The sequence below is a fragment of the Toxotes jaculatrix genome, chromosome 18 (assembly GCF_017976425.1).
Source record: "Toxotes jaculatrix isolate fToxJac2 chromosome 18, fToxJac2.pri, whole genome shotgun sequence".
NCBI lineage: Eukaryota > Metazoa > Chordata > Actinopteri > Toxotidae > Toxotes > Toxotes jaculatrix.
Genome location: NC_054411.1, coordinates 10,110,971 through 10,128,726, shown reverse-complemented (window position 1 = coordinate 10,128,726; position 17,756 = coordinate 10,110,971). Strand labels below are relative to the sequence as shown.

The 17,756-nt window shown below is 43.5% G+C and overlaps 1 protein-coding gene across 1 annotated transcript in view; it reads right to left on the bottom strand.

Moving 5' to 3' along the window:
* coro7 (coronin 7) overlaps positions 1-17,756 on the bottom strand; it is a 101,063-nt gene that overhangs the window by 54,556 nt on the left and 28,751 nt on the right. The window contains exons 8-9 of the mRNA XM_041062834.1: positions 16,557-16,640; positions 16,199-16,281 (exon numbers count right to left, since the gene is read on the bottom strand). Of these exons, the coding sequence (XP_040918768.1) occupies positions 16,199-16,281; positions 16,557-16,640 (167 nt within the window). The remainder of the gene's footprint in view (positions 1-16,198; positions 16,282-16,556; positions 16,641-17,756) is intronic.

Genomic DNA, 17,756 nt, shown 5'->3' with positions numbered 1-17,756 from the left:
TCAGATCCAGTTATTCCAGAGTAAGCACATGTAAGAGTAGTTTATAGCTCTCTCTAATTTTACTGGCAGGAGGACATAGTTTCTTGGCCTGTGATTTTTCTGGATTAAAAATAGTTACAACCATTTGGATGCAAAATTACAATTCACTGACGAGAAGAATTAAACTTAAAATGTAATTTCACTGAGGTCAACAATTAAGGTACTGAATTTCAAAGCAAAATGGAGAGAAGTACTGCGGTGCTAGAGTAACTTTTAAAAGGTCTCACTGGAATGCGTGCAGAGAGATCTGGATGTCAGCTTGTCCTGAGAAAGGTTGCTTCCCTCATACGACCTTTGCAAGAAAACAGCTGTGATGAGAACTGATGAAGGTCTGAGCAGCTGTTCAAGGAGCTTGTAGTTAGAAACACCAGGGGCAAGTGTAGGGCTCAATTTGAAAACTCAGTGGTGAATTTCAGTGATTGTCACCAACAGTTTCAGTTGCCACACAAGCGTCTGGCGAGCCCCAGGCTTCACACAATGCTTTCTTGTTTGTCGGGATCCCAAAACCTCAACACTTCAAGCCAAAATCATCTCCAGACGAAGGAAACAAGAAAACAAGACAAGTGACAGTAACTGGAAGCTGTCACCATTTCTAGGTTGTCCAAAAAATCACCCTCTGGTTACAGCTTTTATTGTTATGTGAAGGCATTTTTAATCTCAAACTATCAGAACTGCTGCACTGAATGTAACTTTTAAGGACTGGGAGAGAGTGAAAACCATCCATGTTTATGATCCTTAACTCTTAGCCTGAGGGCACAGTAAGAGACCACAACAAGGAACTAACAAGCACAATGCTTATATTTAGTGCAGGTAAACACAAATAGGGTGATCTCATATGAAATTCTCATGAAGCATCTATTTCAATCATGACTCTGCAGTCTAGAAAAATAAAATAAAAGAAAGTCAGAACTACAACTTCAAAGCATTTTCCTTTACTGAATTGTGAGTTTGCACACTTGAAAGAGAATGAAAACAGTGGACGATTCATCCTTCACCTCCTGTGGCTGGACACAGCAACATATTAAAATGACCATCAGATGTATGATCTGATGAAGTCATAGTTTGTGCTCATTTGTCACTGCAAGGGACCACGAGTGCATCCAGATGAAGGTGGGGGGGAAGCAGCAGGAGAGGATGGTCTTGACACAGCCTGCTCGGCAGAGTCCCCAGCACTGATTAAAACAATATTACACAGCGCGTTATTTCATCTTCCCACATCAGCAGAACTTCTCCTGAGCCAGCCGAGGAAACACACGGTACACAGGCACAAAGACTTGTTCTTCAAATAAGGATAAATAAGAGATCTATGGTTGTTTGTGACAGGATGTAAAAAGTAATGTAGTACTGGGTTCAGTTCAAGTAAGCAGCTGTTCAGTCTGGGCATGCTATTAAGCATTATTAAGCATTATTTCCTGTATATGAATTTTACTGCAGCGGCTCCCTGCTGAAGTGAAACTGCATCCACAGCTAAATCTCAAAAACAAAAAAATGGCCAAAATACTATAAAAGCTACAATGGAAATTATAGGTTTTAAATTATGATCTAAATATTTAAATAAGAGCCATGCAAGGCATCTGCAGTGCATATTTGAACCTAATCTTGAATTGAGCCAAGGAGTTATTTTACACAAACAGAACGAAAAAATTACAACTCCAGTGCCCCAGATCAATGACTAAATTAAGACAGCAAACAAGCTCTGATGCTTACGCATTTCTTCTTTCAACAGGCGCGAAAAGATCTGGCAAACTTAGTAGCTGGTTTGACTTGGAAACCATCCATCCATCTTCCATTTCTCATATTTCCCAGACGTACAGGAAAACTTGGTTCACAAACAGCAGAAGCATGATGTCAAAGTAACTTTCTAACATAACTTCAGAGTAGCACACTGACAAGGCGCAAGCCAGCCAAAGCCTTGGGGTCAAGCATTCAGGCCTCTGATACATCCCCCTTAAGACACCAGCAGACATTCATCAAAAGCTGCTGTGTACACATCCTGAGCTAACTTTCAAACTCTACTTGCATCATGACTGTGCTGTGTTTACACATCTGCAAATTCCACATTGTTTGTGGCTAGAGCTCCTGTGTAATCTCAAACTGAGCTGAACTATGCTGTAACGTGGGTGGGCAAATTACGGGTACGGGCAAGTAAAGAAAAAAAAATCCCTCTGGAATTACATGATCTACCAACAGTAGGAATACTTGACATTACGTACCACTGTAAGAAACATACGGGTCAGCACTTAGGAGTGGAATACTATATATTATTCAAGTTGGATTTAAATTATTTCTACACCATTGGAGAATTGTGTGTGTGTTTGCATGTGTGTGTGAATATGTGTGTGCTGAGTGGAGGGTGGCGACAAGCACGGATTATGTGCCTGTAATCCTTTTCATCACAGTAGGTGCCCATGCTGTCTCTGTGGTAGAGAGCATGATTTACATACATCTCCTGCAGGATAGGAACCCCTCCCTACATGTGTAAGTGGATTAGATGCCACAAGTAAGTTTTGTAAGCTTTCATGAAGAGTTTTCATGTATTACACAAAGCTGCCCCTGACATATAATTTGCAAGGATGATGGTTTAGGAGAAAATGTGTTATACAATTGACTTAGACTGTGTGTGCACGTGCATGTGTTCTGGCACAAAGGTTGATGTTGGTAATCCACATCAGTCACCCTGATTCCATCTCCCCCCTAAACACACATCCACATCCAGCCCAAACACAAATGTTCATTAGCAGAACATAATGGTTGTCTCAAACATCCTGCCACCACAAGGCTGAGGCCACCTGACCTCTAACCCCAGCATGTGAACTCTAACCCTACAGGAATGGACCATCAACTTCCGCCCAACAGACACCTGTTTGTTCCTCACAGTTAATAACACTCAGAGGGAAGGGTGTATTTCAGAGCAAGTCATTACACTCAAACGCACAAAGTGCTGATCTGCTAATCCTGTCCGCAGGGAGGGTCTGGACAGTCACAAGTGTCTGGATGCTGATTAGTAGTGAGCTGGTGAATGAGTAGCAGACCAGGATAAGGCTGATTTTTACAGGCTGTTGTCTGGTAATTAGGGTGCTGGTTTACATATCCTGACCAGTTAGGGCTAAACAGGGAAAAACACACACGTTCCTTTATAGATCTTAAGTCAACTGTGCTATAAGCCCCATTATATTTTATCTAGGTGCTATTCTTTGAGAGCAATAGTAAAGCTGTGCAAAAGATGTAAGCAGGGCTTAATAAAAAGCTGATCCTGTTCAAAGATGACAACAAAAAGCTGTCATCTGAGATAAACTGCAAAACTTTGCCAACATGAAAACACAGGCAATTGTCCCAGTATCACATGCAGTGTGATACTGTACGTGAACCACATTAACAATGGTTCCCAACTCAGTCCAAACCTCCCAGGGCAACAAATAACTCTCAAAATCCCAGAACATGGGGTAAAAATTGAGAGAACCACAGAAAAAAGAAATTCAAAGAGAGATCACCCTCCCTCCCTGGATGCGTGAGGCTTCAATAGGAGCTGTACAATGCAGTTGTGAGCAGGGACTGTTTAAAAATGTCTTCCTTGTTTGAATTCAAAGAGGCACTTGAAAATGAACTCCAAGCAGCAAATGTTCTGTTTATGTGTTTCATTTCTGTTTTTTTTTTTTTTGTTGTTGTTGTTGCAAAAACTGGCTAAATTTCATTCTTTTCACAACATGCACAATTGACCACATGAATGTTTGCTTTTTGTTTATCTCTCCCACAACTAGGCTCATGAATAAAATGCTTTTCAGTAACTGACTCTAAAATCTCAGATGCCTGAGTTTCTTCGAATGCACAACCAAGAGTTTTCAGTGCCTGTGCAAGTGTACCTGTTTGTGGCTCAGTTTGGAGAACTGAATCAACAATAACATACCATAGCAAAAATTAAGTGCACTAAATGGTCACTGAAAATGATTAGCTATCTGATGCAAGTAGATTTTCATGCTGGACTAAGCAAGTTATCCTAAAGATTTATGGTATGTTTAGGTAAATGATAGGCAGTAATTTTAAGTATACACAATTTGTAATTCATGAGCTAAAACACACAAAACCACCAGTATGGCCCTTTAACTATGGCCTAAGCTCGCAGCCACAGCCGACCTCTTATCCAGTCCAGTTGCAGTGACTGATGCCAAAGGCCACTTACAGCCCACAACTGTCCTGGGCTTGGCCAGGGTCGGAGAGGGCATTTCTTGAAGAGAGGGTGGTGTGCCGGGCTGGGTGGTGCTACGGTCACTACAGCACAGTGAGAAACTAGCCACCGCACAAGACAAACATAAACAGGGACACCCGCCGGGCAGGCTGACGCCGCGTGCCTGTGTGGGTGCCTGCCAGCCTGGGCTGTGGCCTGGGGAGGGGGTGTGGGCACGGCGGCCAAGCACCCTGGTAGGCACCCCATGCCGATGGGTTCACCCCAGTGGAAAGTCTGCATCAGCCTGCATCGAGCCCACTGTGGCTAAGAGAAGGTAGCGATTCACCAGACCCCCCCTCCCCCAACTAATGTAGCCATCACTTCCCAAGTGACCACAAGCTAAATGTATCCTCCAGGCACAGCAAAAAATAGCATAACTGTGGGGAGGGAGAAAGGGGGGGGGGGGGGGGGGGGGGGGGGGGGGGGGCTGATACAAAGACATAAAAATAGAGGGTTGAGAAAAAGAAGGATGAGGTGATGAACAGATAAAATAATAAGTGGAGTTATTATGGTGTGACCAAAAAGGGAAACAACTTAATAAAGCAAAAGAATGAATACTAACAACAAGCTATGGCGAAAAACATGAAGAGACACACAAGAATATATCAGAGGGGGGTCTGAAAGATGGATGGTGCACTCCTGCAAAAGAGTAAACGACAGCAGACGGAGATGAAGAGAGGAGGAGGGGGTCTCTCCAGTTGAACCACCACATATTTTCCCTCGTAAGGGATATAATTTACACAAACCCACTATAGGTCAGGAGTAGAAGACGTGGTGCCAACTCCATCTCAGCAGCCAACACATTTTTTCCTCATTTCTTTCTGTCTGTCTCTCCTTCCTTCTGTCTCTGTCTTTGTCTGTCTGTCTCTCGCTCTGTCTTTCTAAGCATCCCATCATTTCCATCTATTTTTATGGGACTTACTCCAATCACTGTGGATTTTAGGTTAAGAGATGCTCGTGTGTGTTCGTGTGTGTTATTCCAAGGCCATGTGTCTTTTAACAATCTTGGTTTTTGCAGCATGTGGTTGGCAGGCAGTGGTGTTCCACTCCTGTCTCAGTGTTACGCATCCCCTTCTTCATCATGGTCAAAACACAGAGAGATTAAGGGAGATACTCCATTCGGGAGATAATCATGCTCTAAGGTTTGGAAGTATAGTTGATTTATCTCAGCAAGTTCTGGAGTCATAAAGAGAGCCTGTTTTGTATGATTTCCAAGCTGATTTAGCTGATTTAGATTCAGTGTGACCACACAAGCAAATGGAATGCTGTTGAGGCTAGACTGTCCAAAGGTATCTCCATCTCACTTTGATGAGAGGCTTTTCACACTGCAAGTGTGGCCATTCAGAACAGGTATAAACAATTTTGCTTTCAGATATGGTCAGATGACATGCTGTGCAAAATATTTAGTTTCAAGCATACCTGTGGCTTAAGACTACCAGGACTTGTAGAGCACGGTATGCAAGTGGTGCGGGGTCAAAGTGGAGGTGATCTGGATTTATAAAAAGCCAGATCATCTCTTTCTCTACAAAATTTCTCAGATACAACTTACACAAGAGAGTAAAATCAGGCAGCATTTGCATCATTGTGAAAGATCTTGCTAATGTTTTTGTTCAAGTCAGACTCTGGAAACAACATGGAAATTGCAATATCTGATGAGAACGATGACGAAAGCTGTCAGAAATTCAAATACTTTGAAAGAATAACTGAAAATTTTTTCTGTGGAGACAGTGCAAAGTCTGCCAGCTCGCAGCTATAAGTGCCCACACCTTCACAGCAGCAGTGGACCGTGGATGGACCATGATGGACAGGATGTGTGGAGGACAGTTAAGAATAATACAGGCCACCTCATCAGCGCACGTGTGTATAAATTTCTATCGCCATTCATCCATCAAGCCTGTGTTTTTTTTCAGTCCAGTGCTGATGAAAGGTTTGTCCCCCTCGCACATCACCCTGGCAAGTCAGTGAGAAAGACCCAGCAGCTCACCAGCTTTGTCCCTTTGGCCTCTAAGGAACAAGTGGTCCCTTAAATATTTCCCTGCAACTGGGCCTCCCTCTTTCTCTGGACTGGTCTTTTGGTCAAACATGTTTGTCTAAGGTGCTTTGTGAAGGAGTTGCTCTTTCACCCTCTCTCCAAGACCCAATCCTCACAGCTGGCGTATAAAGAAACCCACTGAAAAGGAAAAACAGCAGGATACATTAAACATGTAGGTACAACACTGGGAAGGCATAGCCACTTTACAATGTCTGTTTTACAGTGGCATTATACTTGTGACAAAAACTAGCTTCTGGTGTGAAAGGAAATAAAACCAATGAGAGACACTGTGATCAGTCATCACAGTCTGACCGCTAAAGCTAATTTATACTGAACTAAACAAAGAAGCAGCTGCATTAAAGTTAAAAGCATTAATGTAAAAGAAATAAAGAAGACAAAAAACAAAGGAAGGTGTTCATACTGTATGTTTTAAAGTGTACTATCTTGTTAAAGTATCACCTATGCCGCGCTTGAATGCACGGCTAGGCAAAGACATGGATGATTAAGTCTATGTCACTCCACCTCTCAAATTCCTGCTGAGTGACGATGAATACTGTTTGGCGATGGTCTGCGTGTGCTGAAAAAGGTAAAGAAATGGCTGATCCGTCCAGGCATGCATATGTCTGTGTATGACGGCATGTATGTGTCTGTGTGTGACTGACTGATCCAGCTTGTCGGTAAGAATGCAGCACCTCAAGCTCATGGCTGGGCTGCTGTGTGAGAGACACCTGTGCCCCACATGCCCTCAACACACACACACACAAGACACACACACACACACAGACACACAGACACACACACAGGCACACACACAGACACACACGCACACACACACACACACCCTAACCATCACAAATAAATGCCTCACCTTAACCCTAACCTAATCCTAATTGTAATCTGAACCTGAAAACTAAGTCTTAACCACACACACACAATTCACTGGGAAATGGACCAGGACAGGAACAGATTTTAGGAGTCTTTCGCAATCAGAGCTATGGGTGAAAAATTACACAAACGTTACAGGAGACAGCACACTACAGTAAACCACCCCTTCACAATCTTCTATGTAGGTGTGCTTGCCTACACTGCAGCAGCACTGGCAGGTCCATTTTCAGTCAAACAACACAATTTAATAAGCGCTACAGCAATTTGAAATGGCAAATTAAGATCCAAAATTAGTCTGCTAAACGTTAAATTAGTGTTGAAACTAAGGATGCCTTCAACTTCAGCTTTAAGTCTGCTTTCCTCATCTTTTGTTGGCAGAGGAAACAAGACAAAACGTGGCAAAGGCACAATAGAGGGCTTACACACCCAACTCTTACAAGACCTCCCACTTGTCCCCAACTCTGTCCCCTGACACCCCCCGCCCACCACCATCTCACGCAACGCACCCATACAATAGCTGACTGACTAATTGACCTTTGTGAAATAATGTTAGTTGGCCTCATACAGAGGACTTTCAGTCGAGGTTAGAGCAGGAAAAGTCCAGAGAGGTTTCTTTAAGAGCACACAGACTAAAGACCAACTGGTGTTCCCCCTGAGGGTCCTCCACCTTTTCTTCTCTTCTCCCACTCTAACTTGCCTTGCACAATGGGGAAATTATTTCCTGGCCAACACCACCTCCTCGACTCTCCCACCAATTACATTTTGATGAAATTTTTTTAATCTGCTTACGCCAAGTGCACTTGCACAGACGCTCGCACACACACAACCATGGGCAGAAAAGCAGTGAGGCCACGCAGGTGCAGAGCAGCTTTTGTTGTCATAACATTTCCATAGAGACGAGTGAAATCCGACAGGCGGTGATGCTGATCAGTCCTTTCCTTGCTCTTTTCCGCTCTGTTGTCCACCTACTACTCAGCAACATGTGTGGACATTTACACACATGAAGACATGTACAGATATGTACAACCACACCCATCAACACAATGAAAACACAGTGAGGCATTAGAGCATCCCATCATATGACCTGTGAAGTGAGAGCACACACATGCACACAGACACACACAGACGATGAGCAGCAGCATGCCTTAGCACTTTTCCCATTAAACTATGCATGGCATATTACTCCTGCCTCACTGACACTGAAATATTTCCACAGTATGGGAAGAAAAATAGGGCCCACATGGGAAGTGACATCAGCCAGAAGCATGTGTAACACCTGCCACCGACCAATCAGGAAGCATCTTTAATAAAGAATTTCCTTCTGTTTTCTCGAGTTTCCTTTTCAGACAGCAGGCCTGCCAACGACAGGCCCCATGATCACTGGTTTCTATCATGGAAACATGATCATAAAAGAGAACACAATGAGCAGATAATCCACCTTGCCTGCTCTCTCTGTTAAACAATAGGAAAAGTCTGCTCACTCAAACTCACTTTAAAAAAGAAGAAAAGCTGGGCTGGTTTTGCTATAGTTCCAGATGTGGATAAATGCTCTGCCGATATTACACAGACTATTTACACATGTGAAAGCTCATTGGCTGGAATATTATGAGATTAGCTTTGCCATCACTATTGGCAATCCTGATTGGCCGTAAGAATTTGGACAGTCACACTTGTTTTTTTGTTTTTATGGGTGGGTCTAAAATGAAACAATGGCTCTGGTGTTTGGATGAATAAATAAGCTTTCATGAGGCAAATCAGGTGAGTGTTAGGGTTAGAAGTAGTGTCAATCACCTGGAGATGAAGAGTGTTATGGACAGATGAGACCACTGATAGAAAGGTTAAAGCATAATAAATAAAATAATGGAGGTGGCGTTTTGGCTTGGTCACTTCTGACAGCAGTAGCAGAATCAATGCAGACTCATACAGAAACACATTTTCAACTCATATCAGGAAATGAATCTAAATTCACTGGACAGTATTGTGCATTATTGTGTAGGAGGACAATGATCCTGAACACAGTCAGTGTAATATCCACATAGTTGATCTGATGTGGATGTAAACACCCTCAAATTAAAGCTGAGAGTGAACACATAAGTCATTGTTTCAGTGCAAATCCAGTGTACTGGGGTACAGACTGTACAAAACAAGTGCTAACTATCCAAAACGTATAGATTCCACTATAAGATTCAACAACTATAAATCACATGGCTTTTCATGCTGACAAATCCATGGAGGTTAAAACTACCACAAATTTTATCTGAGCTTCATTTTGGGCTGTGTAATTTAAGATGCTCCATCAAATTATGTGGGCATGAGCAACTCCTTCTTGTCTGTGTGCATTAATAGCACAGTCTTTCTATCACTACCTTAGTACCTTCATTATTCTTTGTAAGTCTATGAGGTGTGCAGTGACAGGCTGCCAATCTGCAGCAGTCCCAGAGGCAGCGGTGGAGGCCAGGCTGCAGGGCGGGGGCGGGCGGGGTGCAGGGCAGAGGAAACCATCTACTAATGGGAAACACACTTCTCTCCATCGCTCAAATTGTTCTTTCTACCACAGCAGAGGGAGGTGGCAGGCATCCAGGAGGTGACTGGCGTCCAGAAGCGAGGCATGATTTAAAAACGGGAGCTCTGCCGCGCTATGGTTCCTGATTCTCGTGAAAGGGACAATCATGAGTCTTATAAAACAAATACATGTGTTGAAGCAGAGTTGCGGAGGAAGAAGAGGGGGGGTATATAAGAACGAATAAATAGAAAGAGACTAGGACGTGGCAGACAAATTGAATAGAAAAATAAAAAGGAAAGGAAACTGAAGGCTTGGAAAACAGTACACAAGAAACTAAGGATAATTACAGAATAAATGGGACACTAAGTCAACTTTGTGGATTTCCACACAAGCTATTACTAATGTGGAATATCTCCTTCAACTTGCCATTTTGGCTCCTCCACAGATACTATCCTCTTGCATTGATTCTGTGTGTGTTTATTCATCTCTTAGCATTGCATCCATGTGTCATGAATAATAGCCTGTGCTGGTTTCACTTTAGCCCTGCGTCCTCTGCCAACCCAGCCTTCCTCACATCTCTATCAGGCGCTCAGCTACTGGATATCTACCACACAGAGCATGGAGAAAAGTGCTGAAATGGACTTGGGATGGTCCAAACTAGTGTGAAGGCTTTTGGTAGGGCAAAAATCCCAAACGTTATTGCTGGTGCATTTTTAATAAAGCGAAAAAAGACATTTTTCCAGATGTTGGAGAAAAACAATATCTGCAGCTGCAAGTGCAACTCTGCTGCTGTTTTTATAAAGGATGGAAAGTAAAGTCTGACCCTGTCTCAAACTTCACAAGCTGAGAGAGATTCCAGAAAAAGTCTTCAAGTTTTGAGTCATTTGTGTTGTTACCTCAACAGCATTAAGATGTTCTCAACTGCCACATAATGCAGAGCAGCTTCCCTTGACAAATCGTCTCCAGTGGAGTCTGCATGAAATTATAAGCAAACCATAAAAGAAAATAAAGACAAGTAAAGGTTAATGGAAGAAGAGAAGGGGGAGGTAGGAAGGAAGGAAGGAGGTAGCTGAAGGTGGGAGGGAGAGACTTTTTCTATTTTTCCTTCTGTGGCGAGTTCACACAAAAGGGTCCTTCTGATCCCTGGAGTGCTGAGCACATACCTGTGGGATGAAATCAAAACCCTCTGTGAATTATATTAAATATCCCCTGCCAAACGGTCCACATACTTCCATGTCGTTTTTTACCGGTTCTGAAAGGTTCCATTAGGCTTTGCACTAAAAAAGCACTTAATTAGAATCCCAGATAAAGGCACCTTCAAAAACTCAAGTCCCTGTTACCATTTCATCTGTGGAGGATTGAGAGAAAAGTGAGAAACAGAGGAGCTGGGGGGGACAAAGGGTCACAGACAAAAGGTCACATAGGTGGCCAGATGAGGATAAAGAAAGGATTCACTGAAGGGTAACGGCTGTATTTCTGACAGGTTGGTAGGGCCCATGAATAACAGGACATTTGCTGTTTTAGTTTATCATTGGGCAGGAGAGAAGAACAGAGGACTTCTCCGATGAGGTGTTATGGAGTAAAAGAAGGCTGGGGTCGCCACATGAGCTTCCATGTAAAGCCCATAAAAGCTAATAGAAAGACAATATCTCCAAAAAAACATATAAGAGGGGATTTCAGAGCTCCCTCCTCCTCCTCCTTTTTCATCTTCTTTTCCTGGTTGAACTCCCCCTGCACTGAATCACAAACTGAAACCCCAAATGACTAACAGATTGCAGACACCATGTTTCAACTGTCAGAACACAGAGTTCAGGTTCTTTGACAGAGCGCGTGCGGTCACATCTTTACCCTCTACCATCCCCCAAGGCCGTCTTGGACAGGGGGTGCGGCAGCTCAAACGCCGACTTGACCCTGAGGATCACCTTAAGATTTTAGTTTTGCCTTTCTCTCCGCCTTAAACATGAGTTTCTGAGCTGGACCCAAACAACAAAGCTCCATTTCTTCTTTGAAAGGAGAAAGGAGTGAGGTAAAATTATCGTTCAAACATTATGTTGCATTTTTTTTGGTCTGGTTTGGTTAGCAGTGCTGCAGCTGCACCTAATCCCCACAGGAAAGCCTTCAGCTGGGACTGATTTTAGAGTGGCTGGGCTGGGGTGGGAGAAAGGGGGGACTGTTCTGTAAAAGGCTGGTTCCCTTCTGGGGCACAGGCCTCTTCTCAATCCATCTGATTAAAGGGAGTTTGGTTCAATTACACCCAATGACTGGGACCTGCTCTCAGGCACGACCTTGGTAGAAAAACACACAGAAATAGACTGTGGAAACTCAACAGGGGTTGCGAGGACGTGCATCACACCTGGGGCCCTCCCATCCGTCCACCGCAAAACCTCTCTCTCTCAGCTCACAACACAATCTGTCAGCATTGCTTGCCTCAGAGCGTGAGTTTTTTGTGTAAGCCATGACTGGGTTGGAAAAACAGTGGGGTCAGCTCTCAAGGGACAGGCTTATGTCTTCTCCAATCGGCAGGCTGGATACTGGCAGGCACCAGGTCACAGTGATCTGCTTTAATCAGCCTCATCCCAGAAGACAGAGAGAGCTGCAGAGGTACGCCAAAATGAGGAGTAATAGAAGATGAGTGTGTGTGCGTACACGCACATGTGTTCACTTATATGTGTTCATGTGCTTGAAGAAAAGAGCAGAACATTGTTAGCAACTGAGGAGTATTATGGAGGTTAGGGTTAAAGCCAGCATTTTCTCTGAGGTTACCATTTTGTCATGCTGAATTCTTACCAAATGACCCTCTGAGAACTCACCGTCAGCTTTATGACACAATTACAAACTACTATACAGGCACGCATCATTAAGACCACTATGTATTAACTCTGTGAGAGTGGTGAATCTGTGTGTGTTGCTGCTAAAGCAGGGGAGTATGGATAATTGTCATGACGTCTCAAGCATTTACACGGCAAGCTGGTTGCAATCGTGCCCAGTTGTAAAGTTCGCTGATTGCAGCTGGCTTAGAGGCTCAATTAAACTCATTATTATAATTCAGGTTTATAGAGGAAAGAGCATGAGGGAGAAAGCAGTGCACAGAGATCCACGCTGTTCTCCAATGTCCAGCTTGTATGGAAAACGGGCCTGCAGTAATAGCTACCTTTACATGGTTAAAAACACCCGTCTCAGACTCATCACCCTCCATGCCTCAATTTTTCAGTCTCCATTTCAACCCCAACCAAAAAATAAACATTTCCCCTCCATTATTCGCCATCCAAATTATATTCCACCCACAACCCCATTTTACTGGCTCATGCTCCCGGGCCTCTTTATGTTGTGACACTCCAAAGAAAACAGTCCTACTGAATGTTGTGGACGAGCACAGTTAACCTGATACAAGCCAGCTCGCTGCTCCAATTACACACCATGTTTACCGCGGCCCTTTTAATTAAAAACAGGCAAGAAAAAAAGAACAAATCCATCTTTATATGCACCTCAGGCCGAAAATGACAGGGAGGAAATGCCCCACTACGGATGTTTGACTTTAAGCTTCCATGAGCAGCTGCTCATGGCTCTGTCTATTAACTGCAGAGAAAAATGGAGACAAAATCTCCTTTTGATTATTGCATTTTGTTGTTTGTTTTTTTCATTGCTGTTTCGTCATACACAAGAGATAGGCACTGAGGCAATGCTAAACTAAAAACAAAGAATTAAAACCCTGAAGGCCGAAGGGAACTTGAGGAGAGCCCATTGCGGAATGATGGAAAATATGTTGCCTTTGCAAGAAATTACACTACACAGTGAGATACTGAATAAATAGTGGCTAGCGTGATTGGAAGGATGCCCAGACACGAGCCTCTGTACCCCAGATGCATTATAAAACACTGATAAACACAGATACAATAAGACTGAACAGCAATAATGAACATTTTAACTTGCCCATTACCTAGAAACTTGCCAGGCGATCCTGTTATCGGCGATTGCTGATTGCAAACTACATCTAGAAGCAATTTAGCTTCATAAAGTGTCTGGCCAGCGCTTAGATGGATATGAATGAATAGGACATAGTGAATACATTTTCCCCTCAATTTAACTCCTGAAGTCTTGTTTATTTTTGACAGTGTTTTGGATGTTTCCCACTGCAGAGATTACCAGACGAGAGCATAGCCTCGGTCATCTCGGGTCAAAAGGCCAGACGGGACCTTGGTCAAAGCTGCAGCTACATTTCCATACACAGAAGGAAATGTGGGTAGAGCAATGAGTTTGTGTATAATAAGTTGCTAATAAACATAAAGAGTCCTTTAAGTTGGAAGAGAGAAGGGTGAAGATAATATTTCAACAAAGAATACGTGAGAAATGAGAAGGAAGGAGAAAAAAATGGCAGTAAAGGGCAAGGTCTCATCTGTCATTTGACTGTCTACCTGTTTTATATCAGCTCTGGTCTGCGGGCATCTGGAAGAGATGTGTCCTTGGGAGTGATAGCTCTCTGACACACCATCTCGGCATATGATATCATGAGTGAGGTGATTTAATTGAGGACATATTGCAGATGGGTCAGCACACATGCTTTCACAGAACTTCAAATTAACCAGTATCAAAATACAGGAAACCAAATTCAAAGCTAATGAAATGCATTTAATAAATCCAAGATGACCTGCTCTTCTGTTGATTTAAGAAAGTGCAGACTGATTCATAGAAAACCAGACAGTGGCTGAGTAAGAAGACATCAGGAATGCTTAACAGCTTGTCCCCACATGAGCAGGACAACTCAGTAGACATCCTCACACTGGTACATTCTCTTCAAGTTGCGCCATCATCACACCTATAAAACCGTGGCTTCAGTCTCTTAAGTAAACTTAAACATTCCTCTGTCTACAAGCAAAGGCACCAGAGAGACAATTCCTTCCAATAAAATTAGCTAATTAACACTGTGGGTTTTAGCAAACACCCGGCTCCTGATGTGCTGTATACCAAAGTGACATTGGGGATTTTCCTACCATGTAGTAGGAACATGACAAAAAAAAAAAAAAAAAAACATATCTGCTTTGGTAATAGGAAGTAAAAAAAAAAAAAAAAAAAAAGTAGCATCAGTGGCGTCAGATATCCTCCATTTACATGAAACGTATGCTGGCACCAAACAATGTGATGGATTCCAAAGAGGCACTCAGACAGGCAACTATCTGTCTCATTCAAATGAAAGAGGAAGTGGAGGAAATGGAGATGAGTGGCAAACATGAGGGCAGAGGGAGGAGGGAGAGCGGAGGTTGTTATTTAGGATCCCGCTGTGTCAACTCTTAAACGTCTCTCTCTCTCTCTCTCTCTCTCTCTCTCTCTCTCTCTCTCTCTCTCTCTCTCTCTCTCTCTCTCTCTCTCTCTCTCTCTCTCTCTCTCTCTCTCTCTCTCTCTCTCTCACACACACACACACACACACACACACACACACACACACACACACACACACACACACACACACACACACACACACACACACACACACACACACACAAATTCCAAAGGGAAGGAAAAACAATGACTGCTTCCCTACAGTGGTCTTTCGCAAAAAAAAAAAAATTATAAACCATTTACAAAAATCTACTTTTTACATCTTCACACTTTCTGGTGCCTTCTGTAACCAAACATAGGCGCACACAGACTCTCAGATACTTCTGTCAAAGAACAGATGTTCTTCCACAGCTGTTGCCACAAAAAAGGTAGAACAAATGAACACCTCTCTCTCTTTTAGTGCTCTGTGCTGCTACCTCACAGCCTTTTTACAGTAATATTCATGATAATAAATTTCTTAAATCCACCAAAGCATGCTGCATGACCTGGTAAAGTCTGGTCAGCTCTGGTTTGGAGTGACTTGGCCGCCAACCTGTTTATATTAAAATGGATGAGCTGGATCTGACAAAGGAGCCCTCACTCCCACCCCCTCTGTTCTCTTTCTTCCTCCATCCTTCCATTCCTTTCCTCTCTGGAGCTCAGCCACGCTCCTGCTCTCCTCCAGTTCTCGGCAGCCGTGTTTGGAAAAATAAATGAAGCGACTGTAGAAGGTCAGGAGCAGAAACGACAAGCAGCGAGCTGAAGGGAGAAGTGTCAATGTGTCTACTGCTGTTGCCTGACCCTTCACAGTGGTTATGGACAGAGGGACAGAGGGAGCACACACTTACACAGACTCTTTCCTCAGTGGAGAGAGAGGACAGGCGTCTGTGTGTGTGGCTCTGGCCCAGGAAAGGGCAGGAATGTGAAGGGACAGTGTCAGAGCTCTGGGAGGTCTGACTGCCCGTCCAGCTTTACAGCCGCGAGGAAACTTCACAATGTGCTGAGGCCCTCCATACATCATTTCACGTATGCAAATGCCACACACTAACATCCACATACCACATGCTAAGTATGTCAGGTCACACACAGATAGACTCTGTAACACAACTCTCATGGACAAACGTTAAAGTCAGTGTCATGACCGGGCCGGTCAGTTATGGCGGAGGGGCGGGGGGCAGAGGTTGCACACTGATGCTGTACTCACCCGCTGGAAGTACCGAGAGACGCAGAGCTGACAGAAGAGCTCAGCTTCCTGCTGTCCCAAAGCCTCACCTCCCGGCTACGCATCTACACACACAATAACATGAGACATTAACGACTGTAAAGAGAGGCACACACACAAATTCCCGCCATCAGATAAGAATTAGAGCGCACATACAAGGGTTAAACCAATAAATTACTTCTTCAATACATTGGGCTGATAGTCGTAGCAACCACTGACAGGTGCAGTGTTGTTTGATGGTAATAATTCACAAGTTACAATCATCATCAAAAGGAAAGGTTGGATAGTGAATTAATTTCATAATTAAAATTCAGAAAGTAAATAGGGTCAGGTTTCTCACCATATCAAAGCCGGTGGTCAGTAAAAGGTCGTCTTTAGCCCACACGATGCGTGAATCCTTGTTGTTCTGAAGACTCTTGGCACTCTACGGGACAAACGATGCAAAAATGTTAGTGAGACACTCTCAAGAGCATGACATTTAGACAAATTAAAAACACATCAAACTTGACTACTTGTTCCCAACTTCATTAAGTCAACGGCTCTGGGATGAACCCTGAATTTAAACATAACCTTGAGGTCTAGTTCAAGATAACAAGGGGAGGAGATGAGTGAATGATTTGCAGGGAGGAGAAAAAGACACAGAGAGGAAGGAAGACAGACAAGACTATTCCCAGGTGCCTTTGACAGATCCCTGTGGTTGGACAGAACAGGACTTGTCCCATGAAAGGAGCGCTTGTTGTTGTTGATGCAGCAGACAAGGTGACTTCTGCCCCGGGTGCAGCTTAGATTACCACCCTGTGACACTGCGTCTGTGTATGTGTTCATGGTACTGAGACTTTGTTGCACTGTTTCCATGGGGAATATGTGTCAAAACAGCACTGCCAGGCTGGGTTTGATAGGTGGTCTTCAAATACCAGTGACACATGTTGTCAGTGGTAATGGGTAAAAACAACTGTGAGTGTTGAAATGGGAGAATGTTTGTAAAGAAAACATGTTAGAGAAGAGAAGTAAGAGGCAAGTGGAATGGGGAATGAAAGTAAGTCAATTGTGCAGGGTCTTGTTTGTATTGCACTCGAAACTGGGCTGTCACTGAATCAAGTCATTGATGTGCTGTAATTATGGTGGTGAGGACAAAAGATGAGACAAGATGTACAAGGCTGGCTTACTGTTTTGTCAATCAGCTACTTAAAAGTGTGACTACTAAGTAACCAGGGCTTTAAAAAGCTCTAAAATTGTGCTATTTAGAGCTTATCTGTAAGGTCCTAAGTACATGTAATGCCTCACAGCCGCAGTCAGTTACTGAACCCCCTGGTATCTGTGTACTAAATACTAGAGTTACACTGAGCTTTCCCATAAGGCATGGAGGTCAGCGATGACGTTTCCATGGAACAGGAGCTGGTAGCCCCTCAGCAAACTGTGTCTCCCCAAATTACTGTTTATTACTGTTGTTCAAATTACTGTCATTTTTATGGCCACACTAACCCTGAGGAGCGTGGCCAGACGTCTGTGCATGGCAAGAAGACAGGGTTATTTTCTGTGG